We start from the raw sequence: 24,565 nt of genomic DNA, 5'->3' as shown, positions 1-24,565 counted from the left end.
CGGTGGAACTCTGGCGCGAAACGTACAATAAGGGTGTCTTCCTTCACACGCGCGTTCTACATTTCTGCTTCTCTCACAGCATGACTCAGTCCAACACCTACAAAGTTCTGTTTCCGCAGCAGCAGCTGTGCCAAAGCTGTAAAGCTGGACTCGTGCAGTAGCCGGTGAACGAACACAACGTTTAAAACTTCCCGTGCATCTGCAAAAGCATTGGAAGCAGTCAGCAACCAGCCACAAGCCCACCCCTCGGCCTGAGCCAAACAGGATGCTGTGTGATTTGAATGGATTTGCCAGAGTATATAATATAAAGTGCAAGCACATAGACTCAGCTGACGGGATCTGTTGACTGACTCGCCCTCACATTTACAAAACGCCCCATAAGCACTGCATGCCTTTTGCCAGCTTTCCATCTTCTTTTTCTTTGTCTTTCTTCCAGTCTTCAATCGCCGTGGAAGATCTACGGAATATTGGATGAATCATCCAAAATTATAAGCGTTTACTTCAGCACTTTAATTTGATTTATGCATATGACTAATAGCAAGATGCTGAAAAGTCACACTGATAGAGGGGAGTGAAACTAGTTTAACTGCTGTGTTGTGGGACGCATTACAATCGCGAAACAAGTTGATTCATTGACTCTTTTTACACAAAACAGAAATAAACCGACCCAACTGTCATTTTGTGGATTATTTTGAGTATCTCTGGTTATTTCTATTGTGCCAGATTCCAGTTATTAATAACTCGCAGAAGGAATCATCACATTCTTCTAGATGACATGTGCACATCATAGCGCATGATGAGCATGCACACCATGGCTGCGGATTTTGTCATGTTTTTCTGGGTATTTCTGTATTTCAGTGCAGCAGTTGTCATGAATTACTTGCAGATGGAACTATTACATTCATTAAATGACAAATGTGCTCTTACACGAGCAAGCATACATATTTTTTAGAATTTGTGGATTATTTTGAGTAGCTGTGTGACGACATATCGATGTATCAAGACACTCCCGCCATGTATTGTTTTTGTTTTTATTGTGATAACAATGTATCCGGTGTAAACTTCTTTCACCGTTCCTCCTCAGTGATTCGCCATTTTACATGTCATCCAGGAGGAGCTCCTCCCCAGAATGGCAGGAAATTGGGCGGAAGTCACAGAAGAAGAAGAAAAAACACGCCACACTAGGGCATACCTGGCCAGTGAAGTTCAATGGAAAGATGCGCCAGGATGGTTTAAATCAAAAGTGTGGACTCACTTTGGTTTTTATAGTGTGGATGGGACAAAGCAGCATAAGGACTTTGCAGTATGGAAGAAGTGTCTCACAAAAATATGACACACGGCAGGAATACAAACACGCACAGCCATCTCGTTCGTCACCTCGCTCGTGGAGAAAACTGTCCCAATGTTCATTTTTCTATTCAAAAGCAAAATGTTGTGTTGTTCAATCAAGAGATGTGTGTTAAGTTTACTTCTTTTATTGTCAACATAGTCCAACCTCATCCGGGTCATTGTCTCTTTCCGGTGATAGGGCCCTATGAAATCCCTTAAAATATTTCCCATATTCAGTTTTTTTCCCAAATTGTATTTATTTTTTTATTACATTTTTTAACTTTTACACTTATTTCACCAGCATAGAGTATGTGCTTTTTAGATTAGTGAATAAAATGTCCATGAATTAAATGCAAAAACCTTTACATTTATTGATGCAATACATCATTGGACAATATTGCCCAGTATTTCAGAAATAGATGTAGCCTGGCTAACTTTTCTTATGGGATGTCAGCCTCTGCACACATTGCTACAAAAACTGTAATGCCCGTGCCTGTGGTTAAGAAAGATGTAGTCACCAATACAACGTAAGATATTTTTTATGACATTCTTATTTTGGTTACACAATTACACAAGATGGCAAACTGCGCTCTTATTTTGAAGGCCAGAGGTGTATTGTGTGTGTTGAGAATATCTGTTAAGAAACGTGCCTCTCGTATTTTTTTCACTCAGATCTTGCACGAGGTCAGCGTGCGTTGTAAAGCACTGCTTACATTAAAGCGGTAAAACACAGCACGGTGTAAACACACTCTTCCAGCCTGAGTCGCACACACAGCGGCACTAGCATGCTATGCTGAACTAGGCTAACCTATTCCATTCACGCGCCATAAGAGGAGTTTTTCCTCCAACTTTTGCCAGTGTTTCGGGTCGCCATTTTGACATTTTTAGTTTAGAAGGGGGCGGTTTAGTGTTTGTCATGAGATTCCGCCATGATTGAGTGGTCCGCCGGGGAAATACTTCCCCACACGAACGTTGCTTGTCTTTATGATGACAGCATTTCAGTCAGTGTCAATTTCCGCAAGATTCCAACTTTAACAGTAAATTCCGTTTTTTTTAATGCTAATTGCTAATGCCGCCATTCCGTTAACACGGAAAACATAGGGCTGATTAGGTCACTACGACTATGCTGTACTCACTATTTATACTGTTAGGCTTCTATACTTAATAAATGGCACCTACTAGGGGTACATCAGATGTGTTTTCTGAGTTTATATGGTGTCACAGTTTTTCAGACACCTAATATAAAACCTTCTTTACAGTTATGCTGCACTAAAACAGTGTCATTGTTTTTGCACTATTGCTGTTTGTACTTGGTTAAAATATGCTGCAAAATAGAAACTATTTTTGTTCGTTTTTGTTTCATCCAATCACAGTATCGAAATATTATTGTTATATTGTTGTATCGTGAAATGCATTGTATTGTGAATCTTTTTGGCTAGCAGTGGTTATTGTCAATACCTAACCAGAGGAACGATCACGTTATTTACTGTAAATTCCGGACTATAAGCTGCTATTTTTTTTCACACGCTTTGAACGCTGCATCTTAAAATGATGCGGCTAATTTATGGCTAAAAGAACTGCAGTTCCCATGATGTGTTGAGTGCAGATTTAGGAAGCAGTGAAGGGGACATGAATATGTTTTGAAGTCTTGTGCAACGATTGTGTTTTGAGCTGACAGATCTTAAGTAATTTTGATCAAATGTTGAATTACTACAGCTTCTGCTTGGACTGATTGGACCGTGGCAGCTGTTGGATGCCATGATGGAAAAAAAGCGTCTTTTGTCTCATCAGCGCTAACGAGTGACACTGCGAACACCGAGTGCAGGTAGGATTGCAAGGTTTATAGTGTCTTTCTGTGTAAATATCCCATGTTACAAAGTGGCCACCTGTGGGTTATAGACAAGTGCGGCTTATATACGTATAACTTAAGTGGGTGCGGCTTATGTTCAGGTGCACTCAATAGTCAGGTATATGGTATATGGTATACCATATACTGTACCATACCATATGGTATATGGTATGTCTGTTGCGCATGACAGGTGCAAGAGCAAGTGTACCTTGACCTTTGTGGCCTATGTCTAGTCTTTTTGAATATTACTGTTGTGCAAGGTGACTATTATCATTAATAAGCCAACCATAATCTCTATTATGCATGGCTGGGGTTATCATGAATAAATGGAGGAAGGGAACTATCACATTTTTTTTACAACACGCTCAGGCTGGACGCTCGTGCAGAGCCCAGCTCTTCTAAAGAAGTATGCCGTGCTCCAGCATGAACCATAGCACTCAACAAATAAGACCAACTATTCCCGCAGTTGGCTTTTAGTCTTTTGTCAGAATAACATGATGCAGTCTCAACCAAGTGGCGATCTGGAGACCACATAGCCGACCAACTCCATTGACTGGAGTGTGGTCAAGCTTGTTTGTCTTGTCTGGTATTTTTATGGTCAAGTCAGTATTCTACTAGGATGAAGGAAAAATACTTTCCTTTCTGCCTTCATGTAAATTTCTTCTGGCATTTCTGTGAAAAAAAAGATCTCATTTTCAACCCATTCAGACGGGTGCCAGGGAAAAATGGTTTGGTTTTGAATAGGACTACTGTTCTGCTGTGTTCTTCTCCACAGGTCTACTTCTGTGGCTCTTGGTTTCACTCCAGATTTGGGTGAAGTGCCATTTCCCCTCCTCTTTTTTAAAAATTCTTTCTGCTCTTCACACACACGCACATGGCATGTGTACACTCCTCTTGTTGTACAGTAAGTAATGCAGAGCCGCCATTGTTGTTGTGAATGTTGCGCCTCTCGAGTGGGGGGCTTCTTGCCAGCAAGTGAAGCCTGTTGAGGGGCAGATGAAGCGAGAGTGAAAGCCCTATCCACGTTGCGTCCGAGGCTTTAAGGCTCAAGAGAGCTTTAAGCTTTCAGGAATAGCCATAGCGACACACGACACCTTCATAAACTCACTGGGCACTCCAAGAGTCCTTCCTCTCATAAACTAGCTGAAAGCTTTTGAATGATGAAATTAAATCAGGGTCATCAGAAGGCCACGCAAACCTGACCTCCCCCATAAACTGCAACCTGTGTATGGCCTTTTTTCTAAGAACATCGTCCAACTTCTCATAATCACTGGTGTAAAAGCTGGAAAACAGGATCGTCTGCCAACTGTAGTTAAGGTACTGTTTCCACATAAAACAGTAAGGTCATGTCTACATGAATACAGGTATAAAAAACAGATCTTCTTCGTCTCTCGCCTCCAAACAGGCAGGAAGAGGAGCCACTCTGTTCATTGGTTTCAGCACCTTGGTGCGTTTCTTCCATAGAACAACTGCATCAATGGAGTGAGCCCTTTTGTCAGTCATACAGTCTCTTTGTCTCAGTGGGTGGATGTGGGCCCGCTAGCATAGACCCAGAGTGCAGAAGAGTGTAACATAGTAGAAATTAAATTAGTTGATTGCAATATATTGTCATATATTTTTTATATGTTTTCATTATGCAGTGGTACCCTGTTTAACGTCCACCCCTTTGTTTAACATCCAAAGTTTTTGCTAAAATTTTGCCTTGGCTCGCCTTGTTCAAAATACCTTCCGGTTTGTTTACGCCGCTATCTTGGATCACGCGGCAAAGATGAAATCTTCTTGCACGTGATCACGCAATGCATTGTGGGCCGCGGGTGCCACAACGCAACAGCGTTTGTTTGTCAGAGTTGTAGAGAGATACACGACGTAACACATGGACCACACCGAGACAATGGCACAAGACCTACGAATTTTACAGAAAACCGTCGTCATTTCACAGTTATGTAAATGTGCCGTCACTGGCTGCTTGCACACACTCATTTTACATCCTTAGCACCCATTTCTAGTTCCAACAACAAAAAATAAGCATTCACACTGACTGTAGTATGTTCGCGGCAGCCAAAGTCAAACATAGCAAACGTCACCAGGCATCCTCGCCGGTGCACTTCGGCGACGTCACTGTTGTTGTTTTTTTTCCATTTTCTATATTAAACGGCAAGGTACATGTTTATTGACTGACTCTAGACTGTTGATTTTAGTTTGATACATTTTTTTTATTTTTACAAATTGTGGTTGCAGCAGAATAATGCGTTTATGTTGTGTTATTTTGTTAATTGATGGTTTTGTGGGGGGGTTTCCAACAAAACTAGGTAAAAGTGGTGACAGCCCTACCATATTGTCATTATGCATTTAAATTTTACATTGTATTATATATTTTCAAGGTCCTGAATTGTTGGGTCAGTGACAAATAAGATGTTTTAACGCAAAGAAGAGCGTTATGAGCAAGTCAAAAATGTTTTAATAAATTGTTTTAAATGCTTGCATCAGGTTTTAAAATTTTGTATTTTTGTTGATTTTGTTGTGAATTCAAATACCTTTTGTTGTGTTTACACCACATGACATTTTCGGGAAAGCCATCTTTCAGAGCTCCAGGCTTTATTTTAAGATGTGTAGCAAAGCCTCTTCTTTCCTCAAAGCTGTAGTCTGTAAAGTGGTGCACATATACACCGGGCGAGCTCATCCTCTATCTACGGGCTATGAGGAAAGAGGTTTTCCCTTCATGGCGTCATGACAAGTTGCAACATCAGAAGTGACCATTTAAGCACTTCTGATGACAGATTTTTTTCACGTTACTTTTAGAACATAATTAAAAAATATATATATTTATCTATCATATTAACCGGCGACCAAGGTAGTAGCCGTTGCATTCTCAGACGCAGGGTTTACTACATGAATATGCCAATTACACCACCAGCTACTGGTCTGGAGTGCTTACTATGGCTGTACTGCTACTTTTTAATGTTGTGCAGGAAAAGCTGTTACAGTTTTTAGCGAGACCTTTGTCATGTAAACATGGCCTCCTTGAGGAGAAGTCTCTTTTATTCCAGAGATTGAGAATGAAACCCAAGAGACTCACACAAGTCAGACATTGTCGTGATCGGTCTTTGGGGAACTTGTGGTGTACGATCAAACCTCGTCAGGGAATGCAAGAACTCTCCTCCCTGAGCAGTCCTCTCTACACAATGTTGACATAGTGCCATTTTCACACCAGATGAAGAACACATGTCGATGACTACACTTCTGCTCCTTTTGCTTGGGAGACAATATGCTTTTGTGCAAAAATAGGCCACAAGGCCAAGCGTGGGAATCATTTTTCCCATACTCTCTGACGCCACGTCGCTTGGTAACAATTAGCTTTGTGCTCTCGATGTTTGTGTCCATGTTTTCTGTCAAAACCAAACCCCGCCTGTTGTGTTTACCTGCAGTAAACCTGCTTCTGGAAGGCATTTGGTGTTGATTTGTCAGGGTGACTCAGGCGGGAACACGCTGTGCTTCCTGCCGTGCTTTGTGCAACATTGACTAAAAGAAAAGTCTGCACGCGACAATCCAGCCTGAAAGTCGTATTGAATCAAAGAAAATTCCCCAGCGCAACACTCAAGGTGCTCCATGTGGTCATACTGCTGATCAAAACAGAAATTACCCTTCACGTGTTTCAACGTTCATCCCAGTTTGGCTTTATTTTGGTGTTATGCAAGCTGGTGAATTAAATCTGCAGCACCTCAGAGAAGCAGGACCATCTTGCTCTCTCCGGGCAACTATTTATTTCCTTATTTGGCGACAGTCTTCAAAGTCTCAATGTGAGCCACTTGTTGTGATTAGGTAACCTGAACCAGTCTTACCATGCAAAACGGGGCACGAGGGCTTTTAGATGTGATGATGCAGCGGAGGTTTCTTCTTCTGCGGGGCGTGGGGGTCAGCTGCCCGAAAGGCAGATCAAACACCCCTAACATGAGAACGTGACAACATGGGAGAGATGGGATGAGCGCTGACAGAGGCAGGGAGCAGATAGATGACTCCGTGTCAGAGGCCTGCTGTGGAGTTTCATGGGATGTTTCCACAGACCTCCATAAGCTTGCTCTGACATGTAAAGTAAGATTTATATCCAGTTGTCAGGACCTCTCAGTGGCTTGGTCCTCAAGAAGCAAATAGTATTTTTTATTCAATGCAATAGTGATGTTTTTATAATGACTAATGTGTGTCCCAATAGTCTGTTTATGAGCAACAAACACCTACCATGCTTGTTTGCTCTGCTTTTTAGAGAAGAGGCGTTCAACGACAGTCACTTTTGAATTTGCAGGTTTTCATGACGTCGTGAAGGAAAAACCTTCCTCAACGACATGATATCACCTCTAGCTAGATGAGCCCACCCCGTGTATACGACCACCACTTCACGGGCGACAGTGTTGTAAAAAACAAAAGAGTATTCGCTGCACATCTTAAAAATAAAGCATGAAGCTAGGGATTTGCTGCCGATACCGATCATCCATGAGTGAGATCGTCCGATACCAATATCGATCAGATGGATTAACTGTACATTTTTCAGTTTGCTAAGGGCGCCATTAGACAATTCAGAGGGCCCCTGGGAAATATTTAATTATTGGGTTGGATTATTGTGGATTTTCTTTTTTTTTTTGCCTTTTATTTGTGTGAAACGATGTTTTTACTATTTGACACAAACCTGAATTTAATTTGAGGCATGTTTCGGAGTACTGTAATACAAATACATGGGAAATAAATGGTTCAATAATGTATTCAGTTCAAGATAACAAAATTCACATAATAAAACAGTACAAATAACCATCTTTATTAAATAGAAATCTTAAAAGAGAATGAATTCAGTGTCCAGGTTGAGGGGTCTCCAACTTTCATCACCGTTGGAGCTGTCAATTATTTGTGTTTTATTTATGACTGGCAACATTTAAATTGTACACTACTTGATTTACCAAGCACATCTCCACTCACACAGTGTGGCCATCGTCTTCATGCTATTTTGTGGTCATTTGTTATTATATAAAAGTATAAAGTCTGAATTGAACAGTTATAATAAAAAACTACTGAGAGTTGAAGCAAATAATCTTTGACCCTTTGGTGAGCTATTCAGAATCAGCTGCTATGGTATCACCATCACCAATGAACATCAACACATAATGAATGTGTGACGGGTTTGGCCCGCCTCCCGGGCCAGAAAAGTGTCGTTTCAGCAACTTGAAAAAAAAGAGATTTCTGACCCGTCGTAAAAGTGCGTCCGTTGTCGGCTCAATACTAGTGTTGGCCACACTACGTGACACAGCGCACATGAAGTGTTTGCCGCCGCACGCCGATATTTTTTCGTGATAGGCTTTGAACGGCATTATTTTGGCACGTTTCCTGGACACAGACCTCAACTTTAATTACAGATCTGCCTGCTAGCACCACTGTCAGTAGGGCTTATCAAAAGCACTTTTAAACTGTCAAGATTTTGAACATTACACCATAGACACTTATTTAAAATGAGTGATTGGTGAAAAATAGTACAATATGGTACATTGAAAACCTGCCCTCAGTGACCTCTCTATACAGTGGGTGGCTGCAGTGACCAGTATCCTCCACAACAACATGGCAAATGGATGGCATGTAAAACGTATGTCTTGTGCAAGCCATGTGCTTATAATAACTAATATTATGTCCATCTGTCCTTTTATGTTCACAACATACAGATGTTGTTGCTTCGTTGTGTTGTTCCAAGATCCACTTTCAAAAAGCTGGAGTTTTCTTCCTCTTTTTTTTTTTATTATTTTTTATTTTTTTAACCTTCCTGAAGACACGCTGTGAGCGGACACAGTGAGCGCCGGAGGTGCAGTTAATGCACGTCGCATCTGTAGCCAATTACATGACAGTGGAACCTCTGAGGTCCAACACAAGACACTGTTTCAGATTTAGAATCAGTTTTCTCAAAGGTAACCATGCAGAGGGAAATTACTGTTTGTGCGTGGGTGGTAACCCACAGCTTACTTGGAGCTAACATCACCATATGTGCTGTGCTGCCAGGGCAGAGATGTTTTATACTGTATGTACAGTATCTCCCAAGTCTACACCCTTCACATTTCAGCAGGCTTTTATCTTATATCCTATACTGTATCTTCTCCAGGGACAATGCTATAGAAAGTAAACTTGGATAGACTTTAGAGTAGTACAGCTTGAATGGCAGTAGAGATTTAGTATCCACTGCAAATGAGTCAACAAGCGGCTATTATTGTGTGACTGGCTGCCAACACAACTGAATAGCAAGATAACTGTGTCCTGGTCAGGGGCTGCACAAGTGCTACCGGCTCTGGGGAGATGCAGTTCATCGAGGGGACACTAGTAAATCGATACAAGCGCCACAATGACTACTCTAAAGTTGACTTACTGCGGTGCTGTCCCTTGAGAAGATTAACTGTCATAAAAATGTGTGCTGGAATGTGAGTTTGTGAGACAACCTAGATCTGAGGCGGTAAAATGCACAGTCAGCATCAAAGCAAAGACCGACCTTTGTGTCCTCTGCCACAAACCAGAAAGTGAAAAGTCTAAGAAGGGTACTTTCCACTTCTGTGACTGCAAAGCAGCTGTGTGTGATACCCCTGCAGGCGAGACTGTACAATAAATACTGACAATGACCATCTTTGCAAGAAGGAATGGTTGGTAGATTAGTGTAGGCCGGGGCTAGGACCAGGGCTTACAGGACAAAACATTTTCCAAAGACCCGCTCATAGTCCTCGTGCTGATTTAAAATAAAAATACATCTAAATTCTGACATTTGTGCTAGATCCCATAGCAATGATTTATATTTCAAACACTTCAAGCTAAATACTTCAGAACTGTCATGAACAGAAAACAAGATTTGAACAGTCCAAATGAAACCACTTTGTTTTAAAACCAGTTCAACTTTAACACAATGTTACTTACTACCTCTTATTAAAATGACTTGCATTACATTAAGCCACGGCTTCATGAATTTATTTGCAAGTGAAGACATATTTCACAAGAGAGAAATGTGACATAATGTGATTGCCTGTCTGATAAAAGTGGATAAAGTGTATGCTGAGGGGTTTTACAGCCTTAAAGCATGTATAATAATTGTAAAAAAAAAAAAAAAAAAAAAAAAAGTTGGCTACGCCGCGTATTTCACTTATTGCTCGTTATTTTGGGAATCTATCCCCCGATAAATGAGGGAACACTGTATTGCTTTGGTTTGCGTAGAGGAAAGAAGCCAAATCTGATCATTCTACACAGAACATGACATGCTCCTTTAATGAACTCACCTGTGGCAAGTAACAGGTGCTGGCAGTTTAGAAATTACACTTGCCGCCAGTTAAAATGGGATGAAGGTGTCTCAACCTTTGTGTTGTGTGTACCACAATGAGCATGCAGGAAAGAAAGAAGAGCAAAGAATTGTCAGAGAATTTGAAAACCAACATTTTGTAAAAGCAGGGCCAGTCTCAAGGCTACAAGTCCATCTTCCGACATGTGAATGTTCCTGTGTCTAGTGTGCGTAACCTCATCAAGAAGTTCACAGCCCATGTCACTGTAGCCAACCTCCCAGGGCGTGGATGGAGGAGAAAACTTGATGAAAGACTGCAACCAAAGGCTATTCAAATGGTGGATAAAGCGCCTCCATCCACTTCCAAACAAATTCAAGCTCACCTGCAGACATGCTACAAGAGTGTCAGCTCGCACTAGCCGTTGCCATTTGAATGAAAAGGGACGCTAGGGTAGGAGAACACTGCTGATGCAGACACAAGAAGCCAGGCTGGAGTTTGCCAACGCTTAACTGGAAAAGCCAAATTCCTTCTGGGAGAATGTCCTGCGGACAGATGAGACCAAAGTAAAGCTTTTTGGTAAAGCACATCACTGTACTGTTTACCCAAAACGAAATGAGGCCTTCTAAAGAAAACAACACGGTCCCAACATGGTGGAGGTTCACGGATGTTTTGGTGTTGCTTTGCTGCTTCTGGTTCCGGGTGCCTTGACTGTGTGCATGGCATCATGGAATCTGAAGTCTACCCAAGAATCCTGGGGCGCAATGTAAGGCCCGTTGTCAAAAAGCTGGGTCTCTGTCAGAGGTCATGGGTCTTACAGCAGGACAGTGACCCAAAGCACACTTCAAAAGGCATAGACAATTTAGACGACAATTAACCCTCCATGTATATTTTTGGAATGTGGGAGGAAGTCAGAGTACGGGGAGAACATGCAAACTACACACGGAGATGCCGAACCCTTGGTCTTTTCACTGTGAGGCCAACATGCTAACCACTAGGTCTACACCATAACAAGTTGCGGACTCAACCGGCTCGCAGACCCCTTTTTGAGAATCGGGGGGGTCGACAACGTCAATACTTGTAGTTCTTCTGTGATGCATCATAACAGTTTCTTTTATAACTGAAGGAGCTAACTGCTCATGACATCATTGCCAATGCTCTCATGTGCAGGTGTTTTGTTTAGACATTCTCACCTGGCATTTATGTAAATGCGTTCTTTCAGTCTCAGTTTCACAAACATTCCACTAACACTGCCGCTTAATTTGCTTGGTCTTTGACCCGAAGCGATGCGTCACTCTTTCTGACTTCGCCGTCCACCGGAATGCTTTCACTGTGACGACGTTGACAACTCCGGCCTTTGTCGCCTGTGCGAACGTTACGCTGAGATCCTCATCTCGACTTGAGATCATCTTGCCCTCCAAAGTGTTCTTGTTTGTCACATGAATACGCACTACTTTTGAAACAATGCACACGTCCTCTAAAGCGTTTGACAATAAATAAGAAAGGAACATCCCTCCCTGGAGCATCAATGGAGGCTAGACAGACCATCAGTTGCTGGAGGCTGATTTCCTTGTTGCAAAAGTGTCTGTGTGGTTGTTGTAGGTTGTAAATCTTCTCCATGAGGAAATGTGAGGTTCAAAGTCAGAATGGAAAGACCCGTCATTGTGGTTTCATCCGCTGTTCCAAAAAAGGGGGCGTCACTCCGAGAGCGAGCATAAGTAACTGTCATTGACATCTGGTATCATCTCTGATTGGACAGCTCCTGTTACCTCCAGAGCTCCTGTTTCCTGAGCAGTCCGAAGGCCTTCACTGCTGCTGGCAGCGAGCTTGTTGCTCTGATTAATGCGGCAGTCTCCGAGGACCTGAAAATAGTCTTAAATGCAAGACGGCAAAATTGAAGCTGCTGGTCGTTTCAGTGATGATAGCTGGCGATGTTGTCCGCTGAATGTTCAGCCTCCGAGATTGAGATGTTTGCAGCTAGCTTTGACTCCAGGGAGGGAGCGGAACAACTGCTGAATGCTTGTAAAAGTAGAATTGGTTCTGCACATTTTGTAGCTTTCCCCTCCTCTTGTAGTTGATATGGACCTTTTGAAGAAGACGATGTCTGACGTTGACATTCCTTTGGGATTCGTTAGGATTCATTCAACTTTGCTTCGTGACCACAAATTCCAACCATTAGCGTGTACTGCAGCCAGCCCTGCTATGTTGTTGATGGTAATGGTTTAATTTATGGTGTCCAAAAAGGAGTAGGAAGAAGCAGAGCTTATTTAATCCTACCCCCTCTGTTTCACATCATTTACAATACATTTGCTCACTTCTTGTATTCCAATTGTACTCTTTGCCAATTTTAAATACAGTAGAACTACAGTACTGGCGGAGTGACACCTCGCCACGCCACAGCGGCTAGCTACTAGCTGGGTCGCAACTAGCTTCACCACACACTCGCCCGCAGCGCGTCAGTGCCGTGCTCACAATGCCTCAGACCACTACCAACATCAAGGTAACACGACATATTGGAGCTGCCGCCACTGCTGCTGTGTTTTTGTGTTTGAGTTTGGAAATGTTAACGCTAGTTGTAGCGTTCATTTATATGTTGCTATGTGGAATCAGTGCACCCAGGAGGGAAGTTCCGGTAACGCTTAAAATGACCAAAATACCCTAAGTGTTACATTATCATGAATGTGTACATGTTTATAAAACCATAAAACTTAGTTGGAGGTGTTTTAATAGCGGTCTTTCTAGGCTAAATAGGTGTATCCTACTACGTGCGTTATTTACCCTTTTTGCCTCTTTATTGCGTTTTTTATGTATTTAGAATCCACACAAAAACAAAGACGTGTGTTCATGTCTCACATAAAGATAGTGGCTGATGGACAAAATTCCCAAAAAAGTGCAGTTTTCCTTCAAACTGAGTAGAGTAGAGTAGAGTAGAGTAGAGTAGAGTAGAGTAGAGTAGAGTAGAGTAGAGTTTCCGAATGCAAAAAGAAGAAATTGGAGTGAGATCATACATTCTGAGTTAGCAGTTTATTGCAAACAGCCATTAAACTGAAGTAGGCAGTTCTTCAGCTAATCAAAAGTTTAAGACCATAGCAAAAAAAAAAACGCAACCCCCCCTAAAATAGAAATAAATGTTCAGAAAAGAACTCAGTAATGAGTAGCTGCGCCATTCTTGTTTATCACCTCAAAAATAAGTTTGGGCATGCTTGATGCCAGTGTTTCCAGGAGGATGGTGGGAATTTAGATCAAGGGGGAACACGCAGGATGGCCCAAAAGAATGAGGGTATTCCCCTGGAAGAAGTTCTTTTTTAGGCAGGCATCAGGCATTGTCCCGTTGAAAAAGCCAGTCATTACCACACAGACGAGGGCCTTCAGTCATGAGGGATGCCCACTGCAACATCTCCACGTAACCATCTGTGGTTTGACGCCCCCGCACAACCTGAAGCTCCATTGTTCCATCAATGGAAAAAGCAGCCCGCATCATGATGGCACCCCGTCCACTGTGCCGTGGAAAACATCTCAGGTGGGATCTCCTTGTCATGCCAGGGACGTTGGAAGCCATCAGGACCGTCAAGGAGACGAGGCCCTTGAAGATGATTTTGTTCATAAAACCCTTCTCTCACAGATGCCTTACTCACGAGTAAGAACCTTCATTTGGCCCGTTTCAGCCAATCGGATCTTTTAGCTCAGGGCCGCTGACATTTATTTGGGTCTACCACTTGACTTTTTAGTTCCATTACCCTCAGGATCTTTGAAGAAGTTTGAAATGGCTGTCTTACTGCATCCAACCTCAGCAGCAATGGCGCGCTGTGAGAGGCTTTGCTTATGCAGCTCAACAATCCCACCGCCTTCCGAGAGAGAAAGCTTTTTTGCCTTTGCCGTCAAAAGATCGTGACTGGGTGTATACCTGAAAATGACATCGAATCGACATGTTTGACAGGATTTGGACTTTTAAAGTCTGTGGTCTTAAACTTTTGATCAGCTGATGAACAGCCTATTTCACTTGAATGCTTGTTTGCAGTAAATTGCTTACTCAAAAATGTTGTCTTCTCTTTGCATTTCTAAGTTAAGAGCCAACAATGCAATTTGTACATTTTTGCAATTTTTTAACTGGTCTTTTTGGTCAGGAGCCCTTCTATTTGTCTTCAGACAACATTCCCAAATCTTCATAAAGGTTTACTGGTTACTGTGTGCCTGACAAGAGTTTTTGGCTTCCTTCCGCGGTCAACAACACCACTTCGGTGAGGTTAGTTAGTTAGTTTATTTAAAAACATATTCAAAAAGTAATGGGTACAAAATAATGAACAAATCATATTTTAAACACCAGCCATGCTGCTAGGATGGATGTCATTTCCAGTTAATAAGGGATTACATGGCTAAGTGTCTAAGATTAGCGGCGGCGCTCATCGTCACCCCACAATAAAAGCGTTTGGTAGTGACACAGATAGCCTGGCCTTCATTTTGAATCACACTTAACAAAGGAATCATAATACTGAGCATTCACCAAGCAAGTGCAACCGTAAAATAAATGGCGTCTGAGCCAATGAATCTGTTGCTGCTTTCTCTGAGCATGCTTTTATTGAAATAGCCACCGTTGCAGCTGGACAACGCGCCACTGAGGTCAGACTCCCGAAATACCCAAGTTTGATGGAACATCGAACACTTGGGAGTCTTCAAAGTCTCCATCCGACAGGTTGTGACAATCACCCAGCAGCTGCCCCCCAACCCCCCGGCACTGACCACCCTTGATGGCTTGTGGCCCCTTGGGGCATCTCCTCCTAGCTAGATGTCCCGTGGAAATAACTGAGCGCTTCTGTCGGCTCTGACGGGCTTCCAGAAAGGTCCTGTGGCCTTTCATTAATGTAGTGTCATCTGAGAGCAGCTGTGCACACGCCCCCGCCCACCATCGCTGCCTGTTGCTGAGCAGATACACCCTGCTTCATGTGGAGTCGGGGAGGGGGGGCCTCTAGGAGGTGTGAGCATAAACACTGAGCAGAGGTTAGCTCTCAGCCTTTGATGGCTGTGCCATCCTCACAGAGCCCCAGAGGCGGTGATCTTATCTTGACTGGACCTCTTTGGTGTGGACACCCCCCCACCCCACCACCCGAAACAACAGGGTTGCATTCTTTGCACCGAGACACTTTAGCGCTAGAAGGCATTGGACGTGACACAATGCCGTCTTTTTCTGTGTGAGCCTTAACAAGAGGGGATACTGTCGGGGTAGCAAGACCACCCACCCCCACACACCCCCACGCGGAAAAGAGGCTGAGCAAATAATACAACCATAAATCTTTCAGGTGAACACTGGGGGGCACCTGTGATGCCAGCTGCTCCGGGATGACTGGACCGGACAGACGCCAGCTTTGACCAACAGAAAGACTAATTGTGGTCAAGTTGAAAGTCAAGTGTCACGCCAGTTAAAGAAGCACTATGTAAGAACGGGACTTTAAACTAACATCTTTAAAATGGTTCAAATGGCGCTGTAGTAGTATCTCTGTCGTCACCTACATTTGCCATCAGTAATAGTGACAGACCTAGTCCTGGTCATGACCACAACGACTCCAAGTCCACCTGAGTCTGTGGGCTTTCATTTTTATAGACCAGCCAGACCAGACGCCTTGTGATGTGTTGCATTTGCGTAATTCCTGGCATTGCCACAGCAGTTCCCAGTTACAGACTTTTGCAACCTGTAATATTGGTCGACCAGCCCAGACACCATGTGTCCTGTTAGCACTAGCATCATTGCTAACATTAGCATTTCTGTCATTGCCGCAACGACTCCCAGTCAGCTACTGTGGTTGTCCGTAAGATTTGTGGACCAGCGCCAACACCATTTAATAGTTGTCTAGAAAAGACACCTAGTTGTGTTAGCACTAGCGTGAATGCTAACATTACCATTTCTGTCCAGTCACGTGCACTTGTGGTCGTTAAGACCGGACACTTTGTGTTGTGTTGCCGCTAACATGCATCCTGGCATTCCCAGTCACCTTCTTTTGCGGTTCATAAGATTTGTGGACCAGCGTCGACACCTTTTAACGGCAGTCCAGCCTTGTGTTTGCATAAATGCTAACATTAGCGTTTCTGTCTTTGCCACAATTCCCAGTCACCTACATTTGCGGTTCGTAAGAGTCGTGGCTCGGTCTAGTCCAGCTAAGACACCTTGTGTTACATTGGCGCTAGCATCAATGGTAATATTGGTAGACCAGCCTGGACATTGTTTCGTTTTAGGGCTAGCGTGACTCCCAGTCACAGAAAGATCTATGTACTGCATTACGTCAAGTCAGTCAAACAAACCCTTTGAACATTAGTGTCTTTTGGTTGACCCCCTCCCGCCCCTGTCCTCCTCCAGAAATTCCACTCTTTTATTGTTATTATTGTTCCGGCCTTCATCCTGCATGAACATATTCCGAAACCTCGGCACCGCTTTCCTGACACCTCCCTAAAAATAGCGTCCTCTAATCCTCAGTCCCCCTCTGAGAAGTGCATTAGCTAGATCGACAACCCCCCCCCAGCCCTAGAAACCAAGAAGATTATGCATTTAAAAATAAGTCATTTGGCTGTTTCAATTTGTTGACGCATGGTGGCATCCAACCAGAAACAGGATACGCTGTGCATCAGCTGCCCCCTCCGGCCAGGACAGCCAGCACTGCATGAGTGAGGTCATGTCGCGGGAGGCGGTGGCCACCACTTTACATCTTGTTGAAGGAAGCGTGTGAGCGCTACAGAGTGATGTCTTTGTAAAAAGCAGTCTGTTGTGGTTCCAAGTGGAAATGGAGTACGCCAGAGTTCTGCATCAGATGAGTTGAGCGCACATAAAAGCTTCTTGGTATGTTTGCTATTAGCTCGTATGCATCCTTCACTGCGTCAGGAGAGGCGTACAGTAGGAGGCCAGATAAGTCTCGTCAATCACATAAGTCCAAAATAGCACACACTGGTACTTACTAAGGGGGGGGCATCATCTGTAATATCTAATGCAATTCAGCTGTCACAGCACGTATGCAAACACTCGCTTCCCCTGGACTGTTATCTGATTGACTGGCAGCAGCTGCTTCCTCTGTGCCAGTACTGGTACAATAAGATGTATACTTGTACTCTACTCTCCAGCACTGAGAGTATTTGTTGTTTTAGTAATTGGTAATTATGGTATTGGTAATGGTTTAATTCATCTTGTACAGGCACACAATTACAGTGGAGCTCATCACACAACACAGTTCACAGTTGTGCATGTTGAAGAAGGAGCAGAAGAAGCACAGCTTATTTAATCCTAACCCTCATCGGTTCCACATCAGTTGCTATGCTATTTGTTCAATGTACAACCGACTTTATCGGGATAACAAATTGATAATAGCTGATGAAATAGTAGACAGAGACTCAGTTTGATTGTGTGTACAGACAATGTACCACCGAAAATGAAGAGTTTGGTTAGGTATAGCATTGTACGTGCACGGCGGTCCAGGTGTGTTCTTCCATCAACTGCTTGTACTGTTTCTTGAAATCGCTCATTTTAGTGCCTCGTGTGAGTTCCTTACTTAATCCGTTCCACAACTTGATTCCACACACAGAAATGCTGAAGGTTTTGAATGTAGTCCGTGCGTTTAAGTGTTTTAGGTTTCGTTTGTTCCGATCATCATATTTCTCCTCTTTTGTTGAGAAGATTTTTTTTACATTTTTGGGTGTTATAGTTTGCTTTATGCATAATTTTAGCTGTTTGATAGTTTACCATATCCGCAAATGTTAATAATTTTAGGAATAAAGGCATTATGGATCAACGTAACTGACCTCTTCTGTAGCGTAGTTAATGAGTGCAGGGTACTTTTCCAGGTGTTTCCCCATATCTCCTCACAGGAAGGGAGATCTGGTAATGCCAGACAGCAGTAGAGAGCATGGAGTGATTTTTCATCTAGATCCACTTATTGCCTCCTGACGGCTAAGTAGCTTTTAACCCAGTTCACTGCTAATCCTCTGATTCCATGTCTTTCTAGTTTTGTATATAGGATATTGGGATTAATGGTATCAAAGGCTCTTGTCGAATCCATAAATACTGCATCTGCACACTTTCTGTGGTCTACAGCATCGGTCTTTTCCTCAGTGATTTCCATGAGTGCCGTGGAAGTTGAAATGTTAGTTCTGTATCTGTATTGGCTGTCCGCTAGTAAATTAAGACCGATGGTGTAGTATCCTCACGCCTCCAAATAACAGTTGTGGCGCCCCCTATGGGTTGTGGACAAAATGCTTCGGAAGACGTGTACGGTAATTAGTCGTTTATTGCGGTTAATTGGTTCTCAAGTGAATTTCCGTGACGTGGGATTCCTGATATATAAATGGAATATGTCCGTAGTTGGAGCATAGAACACCTGTTTCCGACCTTCTGAATCCATTTTTTTTATTATTAGAGCCCCTTAGACATGAACTAACACGCCATAGTCACTTTTACACTCTTATTGGCCAATATAGTAGACATACTGAGATAAATAAGACATATAAGGCATAAGTAAGACATAATATAGACTCATATGTTAGCATTGAAGTCACATGATCACATGAGTACTTTCTGTGGTTATTGCCTCATCAGTGTAACGTTGGTGACACCTAGTGACCAGAATACTACATATCAACATGTGTGAGTGCCTCTTCTGAATGCCTTATATTTCCATTTTAGTTCTCTTAGCCATTTTTATGCTTGAAAATGCTTAATTTAGGCAAAAAAAACATAGAAATTGCTTAAATATGCATATTTATTTGACTAAAAATGGGCCATAGGCAGCCACAAAACTGTGCTGATTTATTAATTAATGTATTTTGAAAAACGGTGATATAGTGAAGCTGCAAAATTTGAACCGCAAAGTGTCGAGGGACGATTGTAATGCGGTGGAGCCTCAGTTTTAGGTATTCATTAGCCCCAAAGGTTCGCCGAAAACCAAGGTGATTTTTCCCATAGAAAAAAATTAAAAATCCAAATAACCCGTTTCAGACACCCGAAAATATTAACCAAAAAAAAATGCACTTTAAAGAGAGTAATTGTAGTTTTACATGCAGAAAACAATTTCAAATGACGAATAGATGGAACTAATTGTTGGTGCGGACGTCCCGTACATGCTGGCGAGGTCAAATTCAATAGTTTCTCACCTTCTTGATGAAAGTACTGGCATTCGCACCTTTCCGTGGCCCCATGGCGGGTTATTTAGCATTCAAAGATGCACAGACAGTGCGTCAGCAACACAGGCTGCTTTCTTGTTGTTGGGCACTCGATTTTGTGGAAGCACAGCGCAAACAGGAAAACTGCGACAAAATGCAGGTGTTTGATGAAAACTGGGCCGTGCAAAAACCAAGGTTTCACTGTCCAGATATCCTCAACGTTTTGTATTCATTAGACAAATGGTCAATGGACTTAGTTAGTTGCTAAATCTCACCCATACCCCTGCAAAAACGTTTCTTCAGCTTGCATTCATTTTCTGGTTAATGTACAATATGCCGTGTGTCTTGTCGTGCTGTTAATACACAACGTAGGTCCAGCTGTGTCTTAATGTATTTTTGGATCACAAAACGTCTTTGCTAGCATCCTTAGCATCCTTAGCTTAACCCCGTCCGTTGACTCTCAAAAAAGTTAACACAAAACACGGTTTTGTAGTTTTACATGCATAAAACAATTCTAAATGCTTTTTAATGACAAATGAAAGGGATAAATGAGCATTCAAGCTTATTTTTTACCTTCATTGAAGATGTGTGGCTGTTCCCAAAGACACGACGTGGCAGCGGGATCAAAATCTTCCTCTTCAGCGCCACCTTACTGTTTTGTGTTTCCCACCGTCTTTATCAAAATGCTGACACTTGCAACTTTCTTTGGCTCCATTTTTGGGTGATTGAGGTGAGAAAACACTCTTGAATTCAAGAAATAACTCATAGTAAAACAGGAAGGTGGTGTTGAAGAGGAAGAAGTTGTTTCTTTGGGAAAGTCACGTCAAGAATCACGTCTTCAATGAAGGTAAAAGTAACCTCAAGCATTCATTTATCCTGTTCGTATGTCATTTCTATGCATTTTCAATAGTTTTCTGAGTGTAAAACTAGAAGACTGTGCTTTGTCTTAACGTTTTTGGCTTTCTGGAACAAATTAATTGAATTTACATGATTTCTTATGGAAAAAATTGATTTGATTGATTGACGCTAACCAAAGTTCCACTGTATAGCACCTGTCAAGTTTGGAACCACTTTTTTATGCTACTGAATGAGGAAGTGTGTCAAAACTTTAGCCAGCTACTTAGCTCCTCCCACACACACACACACACACACACACACACACACACACACACACACAAATAAGACCACAGACTGGACAGTTTGTCTTTTAATAAGACTTCAAATACTTCGCAAGGACCTTACAGCACACGTCAAAATATATTTATAACATGTACACACACGCATGATGTGGATTTGCCCTATTCATTCATAGTAGCTATGAACATGTTTACACAGGACATCACTTCAGTGTGTTTTCTACCTCATATGTCTGTGCATCGTTTGTGTAGCATTAGCAGTACTGTCCTGTACAAAGGACGACACCGTCATTGTGGAATAAGGTGCACGCAGTCGTTTCTCGCATCCTGTCAGGCGGTGCTCCTCATCTGTGACCCCGCCCACTGAGCGGTCAGAACATGGTGGCTCCCCCATGTGAGGCCAGACGTTTTGACGCGGGACCTCCACGCTATCACAGCACTTCTGTAAGAAAAAAGTGGAAACATTTTAGAGTGGCGCTCACGTATCTTTAGGAATAGCTCTGGGGTCAACGCCGTCTCACGTGTCCGCACTTATACGAGTGAAAGCGAGAAGAGGGAGCGTTCGGGTTTTATTGGACAAGTGAAGATCCGCCGGGGTGATGAGGAGATGCCAACTGAAATACGATTTTGGGGAAAGACAGATGGGCCGCTCAATAAAACGCTCTTCTGCTGGCTCGCTAACAGGTGAAGATATGCATGTGGCGAGCAGAGGGGGTGCTTAATTGCGAGAAGAGTCCGGTTTCTAAGCCCCTGTGACTGTGGATCGGGTCTCCTCATCTCTTTTGCCATTTGAGGAATTCCACTCTGGAAGTGGGCCCAAGTCAGCCGATCTAAAGCAATGTACGTAACTCTGTGTGTGTGTGTGTGTGTGTGTGTGTGTGTGTGTGTGTGTGTAAGCTAACTCTTCTACTGCAACAAAAGGGTGACCATGTGTCAAAACATGCCCCCCTACTGTGTTGCCTGCACTATTATTTTTCTGACAAATACACCACATGGTGGCGCTGTGTCATGGAAATTCCCAAAATATTCCGCACTCATCCTTCCCATCCGTGGAGGGGGGCTGATTATTGCTGTGTGCAACGTTTCTGTCTCACCTCGCAAGATTAAACCCAAAAAGACCAAAGACCAAAGACCCAAAAAGACAATCTCTTGGTGTTTTCTGGCTTTGTGCATCAAAGCAATAAGAAAACCTGCCATGACAAACTTAGTATTAGAACATGTGACTGTTGTGTTTTGTTGTGCAGGTGTGCCCTACTAACCTGCATACTCAATCAATAAATAGCAATGAATGTCTATGATCAGTTTCAGATTGGGTAGGCTAGGTGTTGCCTATGTAGACTGCATTTAGAGGTGGAAACAACATAAAAATCAGAGAGAAGTCTATGGGCTAAAAACAAGCAGTGATGTATCTCAGAGAAGATGGAAAGTGAAGCATTGCACAAACACTGGTCATTTTCTACTTCTGTATGACCTGCGACATGCTGAGGTGTCAGTGGCCCCGCCTTCTTCATGAAGGTCTCCTCGCTCTCGAAAGCCAGGATGTCCTCAGGGGCCATGCTGGTCTCGGACCTGCCCCGTGCCCCATTGGCGGCGTTGATAATGATGTCCTCAAAGCTGGTCACGTCTCCTTTGGTGGACAAGCCATTCTCGTGTCTCCCGCCGAGCTGGACCCCGTTCACCGTTTGCTCAGGGGGGCTGTAACGAAGGCGGTGACATATGTTCAAAGTTCTGGTGGCTTACTGTCACGTTTGTCCTCCTGTATTAGGGCGTTACAGTGTTCACATCGCTTTAAACAAGGAAGGGGCTTGACTTTCACCTTTGTCTCATGTCGCTCTGTCCATGCTCTGTCTTGTTGTTGTTGTTGGTGACCACGTTGACCTCTGACCTCGGCTGACGGTGGGCAGATTCTGGAACAAAAAGGTCAGACTGTTTGTCAAACACACACATCCACACTTTATCTGCAAAATACAGACATGATTATGATCCATTTTCCACCTTTTCCAACAAGTGTTGGACGTTGTTAACACGTTTATCAAGATGCTGAGTCGAGATGTTGTGTTTTAAAGACCATTAAATACACTGTATAATTACAATACAGGGCCGCACGGTGGCCGAGTGGTTAGCATGTTGGCCACACAGTCAGGAGATTGGGAAGACCTGCGTTCCAATCTCTGTTGGGCATCTCTTTGTGGAGTTTGCATGATCTCCCTGTACGTGCGTGCGCGGTTTCCGGTTTCCCACATTCCAAAAACATGCTGTTAGGTGAATTGGTGACTCTAAATTATCCATAGGTATGAATGTGAGTGTGAATGGTTGTTTGTCTATATGTGCCCTGCGATTGGCTGGCGACCAGTCCAGGGTGTACCCCGCCTCTCGCCCGAAGTCAGCTGGGATAGGCTCCAGCATGCCCACGACCCTAGTGAGGATAAGTGACATAGAAAATGGATGGATGTGATTACAATACAGTAATCCCTCATTTATGAGAGCGCCTCGGGATCCACCAAAAGGAGCTGGACGAAGTGCTTAGGCCGCTGCCCCCACGACCCGACTTTGGATGAGCGGTAGAAGATTCAAGATGGATAGTTCATTTAGCCATTTTTATGCTTGAAAATTCTTAATTTAGGCAAAGACATCCATGTCAGCTGAGGGGCTGTCAAGCACAGACATGTAGTATATACTGTAATTGGAAAAAGCAGCGTTTTATTGATCTGCTACAAGCTGCTCTGTCTGCATCAATGAAATATGTGTAATGACAATCAGCTGTGTAACCGTGTGCGATTTACAGAAGAAACGCAACACTTTGAGAGTCCTCTTCTCATTGAATGTTTCCTAAGCCCGTCCCACAGTCCCTGCAGTGAGTACACATGGGCCCCATCGTGCAGAGAGGAACACAAAGTGCAGCTGTGCAGGATATGAGAGGCACCGATAGAATAATAAAAAACTGTGATGTGTATAAATGAAACCGAGAAGAAAAACTAAAAAACTAAAAATGTGAGGAAATGAGTGGCAGTGGCCATCACGCATTGTGGCTGAATCTGTTGTATTTCCTGTGCTCTACATAAGCCATGGCGTTAAAGAGTGTGACGTTCAAGTCACTTCCCGGATGTCATGTCATCATGTTCAACACTCACCTTTGCAGCTTTCTGCCTCCTTGTCGCCGACTTGAGATTTTGCCTCTTTCTGTGAAGAAAATGTCACTTTTTATTGCAAATATGGTAGTGAGTTAATAATCCGTAAGATCCAGCGTACCTTGTCGCCTCCATCTGTCTTGCGCGTCCTCTTCATGATCTCCTCCAGGCGCTGGGCAGAAGTCATAAATATCACATCATGCTTGCACAGCTCACTGGTTGTTTATGGAATACATGGAATATAACTCTCGTCCGCTTAATAAAACATCTCTATTATCATTTACGCTTTGGCAGCAGGAGTGAGGACTGTCAAAAGGTGTGGTCACATGACTCTCCGCCAGATGCTCCGCCAATGTAGGTATTACAATTCAACGTGTCTATACAATGAACTGCTTTCTCCTACAGTCGCTGGGTGCGTGGTGTACAAAAGCAACAGCCAGGGTCTCTTATGAGCACCAGTTCAAAAAACGTTGGCATAAACGTTGGCATTATTAACTCTACAAGATGGCAGTAGCTGCATTTGGGGTGTCATGAGCGGTCAGCATCCAGCAGCTTTATCTACCTCTGCATGCGCTTTAAAATGTCAGTTGCACCACACAGCTCTTGGTGTAAAAGTCTTGCATGTTACACCTGCCGTACTGCACATCAGCACTATTAATGCTGGCTAAGCAGTTTGCCCCTTACCGCTATTACAACATTGGTTCTGTTGCTGAT

General features: G+C 43.2%; 1 protein-coding gene and 1 long non-coding RNA gene across 5 annotated transcripts in view; one reads left to right on the top strand and one right to left on the bottom strand.

Moving 5' to 3' along the window:
* LOC129184682 (uncharacterized) overlaps window positions 1-24,565 on the top strand; it is a 68,692-nt gene that overhangs the window by 30,399 nt on the left and 13,728 nt on the right. For 2 of the 3 annotated variants that reach the window (XR_008571938.1, XR_008571937.1), the window contains exon 1: window positions 3,064-3,154. The exons of the other annotated variant lie outside the window; for it this stretch is intronic. This is a non-coding gene — a long non-coding RNA (uncharacterized LOC129184682). Of the gene's footprint in view, window positions 1-3,063; window positions 3,155-24,565 lie in introns of those variants that run through there. 3 annotated transcript variants of the gene reach the window in all.
* The window catches only part of map7d1a (MAP7 domain containing 1a), a 23,480-nt gene continuing 19,696 nt past the window's right edge, over window positions 20,782-24,565 (bottom strand). For both annotated transcript variants that reach the window (XM_054780839.1, XM_054780840.1), the window contains 5 exons: window positions 23,973-24,023; window positions 23,855-23,903; window positions 22,540-22,630; window positions 22,195-22,418; window positions 20,782-21,165 (listed from right to left, as the gene is read on the bottom strand). In XM_054780839.1, coding sequence (XP_054636814.1) covers window positions 21,155-21,165; window positions 22,195-22,418; window positions 22,540-22,630; window positions 23,855-23,903; window positions 23,973-24,023 — 426 coding nt within the window. In that variant the 3' untranslated portion in view covers window positions 20,782-21,154. The remainder of the gene's footprint in view (window positions 21,166-22,194; window positions 22,419-22,539; window positions 22,631-23,854; window positions 23,904-23,972; window positions 24,024-24,565) is intronic.

Source organism: Dunckerocampus dactyliophorus, chromosome 7 (assembly GCF_027744805.1).
Source record: "Dunckerocampus dactyliophorus isolate RoL2022-P2 chromosome 7, RoL_Ddac_1.1, whole genome shotgun sequence".
Classification (NCBI taxonomy): Eukaryota; Metazoa; Chordata; class Actinopteri; order Syngnathiformes; family Syngnathidae; genus Dunckerocampus; species Dunckerocampus dactyliophorus.
The sequence above is the reverse complement of the archived record's forward strand: the minus strand, read 5'-3'. Positions and strand labels throughout refer to the sequence as shown.